At 58.2% G+C, this 8,402-nt stretch overlaps 4 protein-coding genes across 4 annotated transcripts; 2 read left to right on the top strand and 2 right to left on the bottom strand.

The window, feature by feature from the left end:
* Positions 1 to 1,073: 1,073 nt before the first annotated feature.
* On the bottom strand, positions 1,074 to 1,886 carry K452DRAFT_350466 (uncharacterized protein). The gene is made up of 3 exons (XM_033545659.1): positions 1,675 to 1,886; positions 1,538 to 1,609; positions 1,074 to 1,479 (listed from the first exon to the last, which is right to left on the bottom strand). The coding sequence occupies exons 1-3, from the start codon at positions 1,862 to 1,864 to the stop codon at positions 1,349 to 1,351; spliced, it is 393 nt and encodes a 130-aa protein (XP_033399171.1). The 5' UTR covers positions 1,865 to 1,886; the 3' UTR covers positions 1,074 to 1,348.
* Positions 1,887 to 2,575: 689 nt separating this feature from the next.
* On the top strand, positions 2,576 to 3,998 carry K452DRAFT_211107 (uncharacterized protein; the record flags this gene model as incomplete). Its single annotated transcript, XM_033536178.1, has 2 exons — positions 2,576 to 3,167; positions 3,226 to 3,998. Coding segments are annotated over 2 exons (1,365 nt in total), but the record flags the coding sequence as incomplete, so codon positions are not given.
* Positions 3,999 to 6,000: 2,002 nt separating this feature from the next.
* On the top strand, positions 6,001 to 7,209 carry K452DRAFT_297192 (uncharacterized protein; the record flags this gene model as incomplete). Its single annotated transcript, XM_033541995.1, has 1 exon — positions 6,001 to 7,209. One exon carries the CDS (start codon positions 6,001 to 6,003, stop codon positions 7,207 to 7,209), a length of 1,209 nt encoding a protein of 402 aa, XP_033399169.1.
* Positions 7,210 to 7,528: 319 nt separating this feature from the next.
* K452DRAFT_171378 (uncharacterized protein) lies at positions 7,529 to 8,353 on the bottom strand. The gene has a single exon (XM_033535795.1). The coding sequence runs from the start codon at positions 8,261 to 8,263 to the stop codon at positions 7,817 to 7,819; it is 447 nt and encodes a 148-aa protein (XP_033399168.1). The 5' UTR covers positions 8,264 to 8,353; the 3' UTR covers positions 7,529 to 7,816.
* Between the last annotated feature and the right edge of the window lie 49 nt (positions 8,354 to 8,402).

Below are 8,402 nucleotides of genomic sequence, written 5' to 3'. Positions count from 1 at the left end.
GGTGCGATGTATGTGCAATGTATGTGCGTGTAGGTGAGGGTGTTGTGCTGGTCCTGTACAAGGCTGTCCATCTGAATTTTAATGTTTTTAACTTTACCCACAGATTTAATCCAATGCCTGTAGATTCCGCAAGCAGTCCCGTATCGTATTGCGTGAGCGTGAGACCACACAGCACCACGACTGACGTTTCGTGCCGATGTAGCCTGCAGCCGTATACACTCACGAGTACTCACACTCAGCACCAGCACAGCCGCGCGAATTCCACACGCCGCGTCCGCCACTCACTCCAAAGTCTGGTCCTGGGGCTAAGTCATCAACCCAGCGCATCGAGCACCTGACGCCCTAAGTTTTCAGCCTACAGTAGCAACACCGCCAGATCTCGACGACGCGTTCAGGGCTTGCTTACAGGGCATCAAAAGCGCAGCTTGGCCGTTTCTGTTGGGGCGAGAATTGTGCTATTCAGCATGATTTTTATTTTATTTTGTCTTGTCTCTCGACAGGACAGGCAGGTAGGCACACAAACACCAGCGCATAAACCGGCGCAGGCGCAAGAGCCGCACCAGCGCGCCCGTGCCGAGCCGTACGTACCGTAGGTACCTAGGTGGGGGGAACTAACCAGGGGCGCGGGGTGTGCCGCACTCCCGCGTCAAGCTGCTCTTGGCTCTTTTGCCGGGAAGCCGTGGGCCAGCGGAGAAGTATTGCCTTGTTTGACGATAACAGCGGGCGAAAAAGTAATCACCCATGTGCCTAGCGGGTGCTTTGTTTGCTCCAGTGAAGCCGATCCTTGCTCTTTGGTTCTCCACCTGTTTCTGTTTGAGACGGTCCGCCAATTTCACCTAGGCACTTCTGCGTTTGCTCGTGTCGCCGCGCTCGATGTTCTGGACTGGGGCGGGCCTAAATGGCGCAATTTGCATGGGTTTGGTGGTGGGATGATTAATAAAGGGCTTTTTTATTTTTTAAATTGATTGCCGAAAATCAAGGGTCTAGATGTTCGGTGGGGAGCTTCTAAAACTTGTTCTGGATATCCCTACCCCGGGTTTCTGCATTCACAGGTCATTTTCAACAATGCAATGGTTGGTACGAGAGCCTTGTTCAAGGCTGCTTTTTTGGTATATGGGTAGCTGAGCCTATGTGACAAACCTCGAGCGCGTAGTTAGCTCTACGCCTTCCACTGCTTACCAGACCCGGATCCTTTGTCCGTTTTCTTCTTCTCCGTTACAGTATGTCTGTCCTAGCTTCTCTGGACCGTCAAGAATCGTACCATGCTGCTCTTCTCGAGCTGGGCCAGACCATGCGGTCCAGATGGTCGTCGTCAAGTTTGTCGTCGCGTTGTTCCTGCACAATACGTTCACTCGTCCTCGGGCGGCGCGAACGGGTTGGCAATCTCCTCGCTGCCGTCGAGGGGAGAGATCAGGACGAGCAGAGTGCCGCGCGCGACAATCAGGCCGAGGGAGCGGGTGGACTGGTTGCCTTCTTCGTCTGTAGAGCTGTATTAGCCTCGCTGGAGCAATGCGCCATTACTGTGAGAGGAACGCACCGCGCATGATCTCCTTGACATCGTCCAGCACTAGGTTCATGAGCTGGTCGTAGCCCTTGAGTGTTCCGGTCACTGGCGCCGAAAGTCAGCGTATGCTCTGCGTCGGTGGGGGCGCAATTGCCAGTAGGCAAACCGACCTTCCCTGCCGCCATTGAACTTGACGGTGATCTCCTTGTCCATGAGCTTGCCCAGGTCAAGGATGTTTTCCTTCTTGGGGCGCTCGTGGCCTTGGCCGTGGGCTCCGCCGCGCCCGCCGCCGCGTCCACCGCGGTCACCGCCGCCCCGGCCACCGCCACGTCCGCCCCGGAAGTGTCCGCGCTCCGACATTATTGGTGATGCGAGGGGGGAGGGAGGGGAGGTTAGAATATGGTCGGATGTTTGCGAGTATGGGCCCAGTGACGCGGTTGGTCAGGTCTTCCCGCATCAGCCAGCAGCTAGGTTGAGCCGGGGTATTGCCGGTAAGCCACAGTCTGCGCCTCAATGACGGGCGCGCCACGGCGGCGGCGGCGGCGCCCACTGTACACTGGACGCGCCCGCTGGCTGGCTGGGCTGGTCTGTTCCATCGGGCTCCGCGCCCCCCCCCCCCCCCCCCCCCCCCCCGGCTGCCAGCCTGTGCCGTTTTCCCGGCCTCCACCCTCCGACTCCTCCACTCCGCCCGCCGTCAAATCCCACCCAACCTGCCACGCATCTCCCCTCCCACCTCCACAGTCCGCGCCCACGATCTTTGACTGAACCTTTGTCGTTCCTCCGCGCTCGTCCATCTCCGCCCGTCGTTGCTGCACTGTCCCGCGCGGTGCGCCATCTCCGCCCGTCGAAGAGTGAGTGGCGCCGTGCTTCCACCGCTCCGGAGCGCCCCCTCTTCTGCCGAAGTCGCGTTCCGGCCTCTCGCCCTCCGCTGGCCTTGCTTCCCACTCCTCCCTCTTGCGCGAGCGCTCAACGCCGCCGCACCCCCCACGCTGCGTCGCAATGGAGCCTGGTGCTCATCACGAGTCTGCATCCACCTCCACCACCACTACCACTACCACCATGACCGAGCAGCTCAAGCGCAAGCGGAGCCCTTCGCATGACGCCGCCCATGCTCCTCCGGCGCCTCCGCCCAAGACCGCCAAAACCCACAACCACCTGCAGATCAACTACCTCGCGCGCCAATACCACGATGATCTTCCGCTGATTTCCAACGATGATACCCTTCCTTCGATTCTCTCCTTGCTTGGCGAGTACCAAGGTGTGCTCGACCGCCACGAAAGTATGGCCTGCAACCTTGGCGCGCGCCCACTTGGCCCCATTCTGATCAAGCGCTTTGAGCGCCTCTTCGACGGCCCGCCAAAGGTCCTCAAGTCGCACGGCAAGGAGGGCACCACTGTCACCTGGCTCGACGTTGTCGAGTTTGCGCGCAACAAACCCGAGCAGTTTACCCTCGGCCAGATGAGCGAGGGTCTGAGAGTTTGTCAGTTTTACACAAAGCAATGTCGGGTGCAAATCAGCGAGGAAGATTTTGTCTTGATTAGCAGCGGCATCCCGCAGAAGATGATTCCGCCTCAGCCCATTGTAGAGGACGAGGAGAAGGAGCTGGGAACTCTGGAAATCCTGGAGAAAAACCTGGGCCAGATATGTCAGCTGGCTGACCAAGGTCTGTCTTTGCGCATGGTTGACTGCTGTTGAGAAGTAACTGCTAAACCAAGCTCCAGTCGCCGCGCGCACTCGCCAGCTCAACCACCGCCTCAAGGGCCGCAAACAGGCCATTCTCGATCGCCGCGCGACGAACACTCCTGCCGCAGTGCGCGCATCCAGCCCCTCCAATGTCGCATTGATGAACGGTCTTGGGCCAAACGCGTTGAACACGCTCCCAAAGTCGCCGAGCGGAGGGTTTGTAGCGGTCAACTCGCGACCCGCGGCGGAGAACGGAGACCACAGCAGAAGCGGCGCGTCTCCCGCGACGCGCTCCGAGCTGCTCAGCAAATTCTCCACCATCAATGATCGTCGCGCAGCGCAACAGCAAGTGTCCAATGGCGACCAGGCTAGGCGAAACTCCAGCGCGAGTCAGCAAAACGTCCCCGTGCAGACCACAGGCTCGGCTGCCCCCAAGACTTCAAGGACTCCGAGTACTGTCGTTGGATCAAACGGCCTACCCTACACCGACCAAGAATACGCGCAGCTTCTTCTATCCAACACCTCGCCCATTCCGATACCAAGCACCCCGTCGAACCTTGTGTCATCGACGCATGGTGCACGGCCCAACAACTCGAGCGCCCCATCCACCGAGAAAGATGATGGTGGTCCGTTCAAGGCCGAAATGGTGGCTCGGATGGAGATGCTGCAAAAAGGCGAAAGAATCCTCCCGCCATGTGATAGATGCAGGCGGCTACACATGGACTGCCTCAAGAACCTGACCGCCTGCATGGGCTGCACAAAGAAGCACGCCAAATGCTCTTGGAAAGAGGTCCGCGAACCAGAGCTTCGCATGGCGCAGCCACCTATGGAGTCAGAAGGAAATCACTCTGACGTCGAGATGGGGGGCTACCCCAGCGCCATCATGAGGCAAAACCTGCAAAGCCCGTCTTCCGCTTCCCCGTCCGCCTCGGTAGGGTCCACGGGAGGACACGCTCCCGAGGCTAGGATGGGAGGCGCAGACACGCATACCGGGCACACGACGCCAGCAGCGGCGCACGCAGAGCTTTCGAGAGCAGAAGCCCGATCACACGCTGGCGTGGGAGCCGACGTGACTATGGCGGAGCGATCGCGAGGAGAGGCGGAGCAAATGCAGCACCGCCCCCATAGCCACGATCACAGCAGCCACGCGCACCACCACCATCATCATCACCACCACCACCAGGAGCCCGAGGGGGCACCACAGCCTACGGCGCTCGAGCAGCGACACCCAGCTGAGTCGCACCAGCACGCGTCAGACCTGCAGTCGCTGGTGGCGTGAGAGAGGGGAGAGCGTGCCCACACGTGCCGCGCCCTTGACACGGCAAAACCGACACACAAAACCAAAAAAAGGTTGGCTTAGTTTGAAGCCATTTTGTTTTCTCTCTTTTTTCTTTCGTGTGTGTCTCTCTGTGTTTTGTTGTGGGGTGTGTTATTTTCCTTGTTAGTCGATTTTCCTCCTTTTTATTTTATTTTTTCATGTGCGTTCTAGCGGGGGAGCCGGGGTCGTTGTTGCTTTGTATGTACGAATTCCGAAATGCCGTGGCGAAAGCGAAAGAAGCGAAGAAGCGAAAGCGAAAGCAAGTCGAAGCGTGCGCGCGCTTGCGTGTGTTGCGTTGATACACAAGAGACGTTTTCTGCCAAAATGGGTAAAAGCGGAGCGGGGATCCTGCCATTTTTTGGGAACTCTTGTTGGATGTTGCCCTGATGATGTGAGGGCGATTTGTGTGCGGAGAGGGGCGTTTCGTGATGGGCTGGTTCATGGGTGGGTTGGTGAGTGGGTATGTGGGTTTTAGGATGGATGGGATGGGATGGGATGGGATGGATGGGATGGATTCGGTTGGGGGATGGATACGTATACGCTAGGTACACCAGTTTGCCAGGCACCATTGTCATCATCATCATCATTTTTTTTTATTTTATTTTTTAGGAAAACGAGAGATTGGCTGGTTGGTGGGGGTTCTTGTTTTATTGTCGTGGAAGGAAGGAAGGGACGTTGTCTGCTTCCTCTCTTTCCTTTTCTTTTCTGTTCTTTTCTTTTCCTTTCTGGTTGCGAGACGCGAATCAGTCTTTTTCTTCCTCTTTCTTCCTCTTTCTTCTTCTTCCCCTTGCCCATCTTCTTCGATTCTTCCTTTGAAGCGCGCGTTTACTTGTCTGGACGGGTGGACGTGGGTGGACGTGGTGGTGCGCTGTGCGTGCAGTGGATGCAGTGGGCGCAGTGCCTACCTACCTGCCTTAGCCCCTAGGGTACCTAGGTAGCTTTTCGGAGTGCATGGCCGGGTGGTCGTGGTCGTGGTCGTAGATGTGGATGCAATGGCTGCTGCTCTGTGGACTATGAACTAGGTACGAACTATGTAGGATCGGACCCAATCTGATCTGGTCCCAATTTATCAATCTGTCCCTCGTACCTCGCTCTCTTGCTAACTGCTTAGCGATTACTAACTACATCTCGCGGCCGAGCTCGCCCGTTTAACGTCCGTCCCCCGCGTCCGGTCTGCGGCTCGGGGCGCGGGGCGCTCGCACGGGGCGGGGTCTCGGCTGAGGTCCTCCAGCTCGTCCGCGGACCTGTATTCAGCTTCAAGAGAAAAGAATATACAATAGGTGATAGCGTAAAGTCGTCTAGATAACCCAACCGGGGTGGATGACGGAGCTGCCTCCACCTTACATCCATACCCCGGTGCCCCGCCATTCCGGATGCGGGAATGAGCGGCGGTATCGTTTGACGACTTCGCTTCATGGGATTACTCCTACCACGTAGAGATTTAGCATCAGAACTCAGTCTCTGCGCCCCCGCCCGCATACCGGCCATTCGACCAATGCGACGCGCTCCGCTTGCGGCCGCCGCAGCAACTACTTCTGCTTCTGCTTCTTCTGCCATCAGCATCACGCGCCTCCGCCTCCCACGCAGTGGTATCTCTTTCCTCGCCTCCTCTTCCTGCGTTCTGCGGCGGAGCCTTCACATCTACTTCCAGCAGCGGCACCAGCGCGGCATATTCACCAACGCCCTCAACCCCAACCTCAACCACCACAACCACCACCACCAAAACAAACGCGCCATGTCCACAACAAACAACAGCAGCCAAGCCCATCCAGGCCCCACGCCCGAAGCCCTCCCCGCCCTCCTCGCCAAACTGCAGTCGCGCCTCCCCAGCTCCCTCCCCCGCAGCGCGCACTACCTCGTCCCCGCCGCGACGCTGCTAGCGCTACGGCAGCCCGCGCTTGTGGGCGGCGTATTCAGCGCCTTTGCCGGGCAGCAGCAGGGCACATCAGGCACGGACAGCAGCTCAAGCACGACGACAACAAGCGGCCTCACCTCGCTCGCCATAGAGCCCACGACGCTATCGCTCCACCTCCGCGACCTGCTGCTGAAAGCCTGGACGCTAACGGGGATCCCGCTCGTGATCGGCGCGGCCGCCTCCCTCGCCGTAGCAGAGACAGCCAGCGGACACGCCTTCCCGGCCGCGCATGCGCAGCTATCGGCACGGTACGGCGGGCCCCCACCCTCATCCTCACCCTCAGCCAGCAACCCCAGCCAGGCCCAAAACCCCTCCACCCAACCCCAACCCCCCACACCCCTCCCACTCGACCTCGCCCCCCACGCCCCGATCCCCGCCCGCGGCGCCACGCACCTGCAAAACCTGTACCGCGCGCAACTGGGCCCCATCCTGTCCACCCTCGGCGCCGCAGCCGCAGACATCACGTGGCTGGAAGAAGCCGTCATCTACGGGCTCTTCCTCAGCGACGACGCCGTGCTAAGTCGGGTCGAAACCTCGCTCGTCGTGCTCTGCGCCATCATGGGCCAGGACCTCAAGGCCCCCGCCCTGTGGCATGTGCGTGGCCTGAGGCGCTTGGGCGTGAGTAAGGACGACGTCGAGGCTTTGGTACGTTGTGTTGAGGAGGTGGCGGTTTGGGTGGATGGGGGGGGGGGGGGGTGGGTGGGTTGGGTGGGGGAGGTTGAGGGCGATTTGGTTGGGGATGAGGCTTGGGAGGCTGAGGGAAGGGGTGAGGGTGGGCAGAAGGCATGATGGAGTGCTGTGTAGTATTTTAGCTTGCTAGATCGTCAATACATACGGGTAGCCACTTCATTTCTTTGTCATATCATATCCACGTCTTCAACAGAGTACCTTATTCCCAGCAAAACACTTCCACACATCTCCCCGCATGTGTTGTTCCGCCATCTCACCTACGCATCCCAAAACAGCACATAAAACGCATCACCCAGCATCATCGCAACATATCCAAACACGTGCTAAGTATGTACTTGATTCCATAATCTAATCCGCTCCCTCCGGCCGACCAAGAGGGGAAAAATTAAACCATTAGCTTTCACCATCCGGCACCCAGTCCATTCTGCAACAATTCCCGTCTAAAAGTTAGGCTCTAGACGAGAAAGCTGAGGCACCGACGCGCAAGCGGGTCAAAATCCCATAAACTCTGTCGTTTGCCGGCAAGGAAGCAAGCTACAAAAAAAGGGGATAGGCCGGGGCAGAGAAAAGGGCTACGGAAAAGGTACAGTGAGCAGAAAGGCGAACAGATAACGGTGGGAATCTTTAAATTTTGAAGGGTCTCGAAAAATGAAGAACCGGGGAGAATCGGACGTGATCCTAACTCTCTACCTTTTGGAGCCAGGTTTCACTCCGTTACATGATTTCGGGGCATACATGACTTTCTTTCGGGTGACGGCGTGCGGGTGTAAGGTGTTGTGGGTCGTGATGGCGCGTTGTAACATGCAGCGAAGGATCTCGGGTGATCTAATGCTGTGTATAGGGGTGATTGAGGGTGCGACGGGTATTGCTGATGGGGGGTGTCTTGACGCTTACGCCGTCTCGTGGCCGCTGGACCTCGCGCAACTGGGCGTGGACCGGACGACTGAGGCGGCGGAGTGGTCTTGTTGCGGGGAATGGGGATTGTCGATGCGGCCACGCTGGCGGTGAAGCTGCCCCTGGCTTGGCGTGACTGTAATTCGAACTCTTTATAGGGGTCATTCGCAAAGGAAAAACCTCGGATACTCGAATGGGCAGGAACCATGACGTTCGACGGACGATCGTCAAGGTGTTCCATTAGATGCCAAACAGCCATAGCAAGGTACCGCACTTATAGAAGACGCGGCGCCAAGCAAAGCTTTAGGGCAGGCTTGTGAGGGTCAGGTCCTTCAAGCCATCTGGCCAGAGGCGCCACCTGAGTCGAGATAAATGTCAGTCTGGATGTAGATGGCGAA

Source organism: Aplosporella prunicola, assembly GCF_010093885.1.
Source record: "Aplosporella prunicola CBS 121167 unplaced genomic scaffold K452scaffold_9, whole genome shotgun sequence".
NCBI classification, from domain to species: Eukaryota; Fungi; Ascomycota; class Dothideomycetes; order Botryosphaeriales; family Aplosporellaceae; genus Aplosporella; species Aplosporella prunicola.
Note: the sequence above shows the minus strand (reverse complement) of the source record. Positions and strands in the feature narration are given on the sequence as shown.

Excerpts from the sequence above, each read along its gene's own strand:
- K452DRAFT_350466 (XM_033545659.1), bottom strand. The coding sequence starts at position 1,864 with ATGTCGGAGCGCGGACACTTCCGGGGCGGACGTGGCGGTGGCCGGGGC. Across the intron at positions 1,610-1,674 it reads GTTCAATGGCGGCAGGGAAG|TGACCGGAACACTCAAGGGC; the intron begins GTCGGTTTGCCT and ends TTTCGGCGCCAG. Across the intron at positions 1,480-1,537 it reads TGTCAAGGAGATCATGCGCG|ACGAAGAAGGCAACCAGTCC; the intron begins GTGCGTTCCTCT and ends ACAGCTCTACAG.
- K452DRAFT_171378 (XM_033535795.1), bottom strand. The coding sequence starts at position 8,263 with ATGGCTGTTTGGCATCTAATGGAACACCTTGACGATCGTCCGTCGAAC.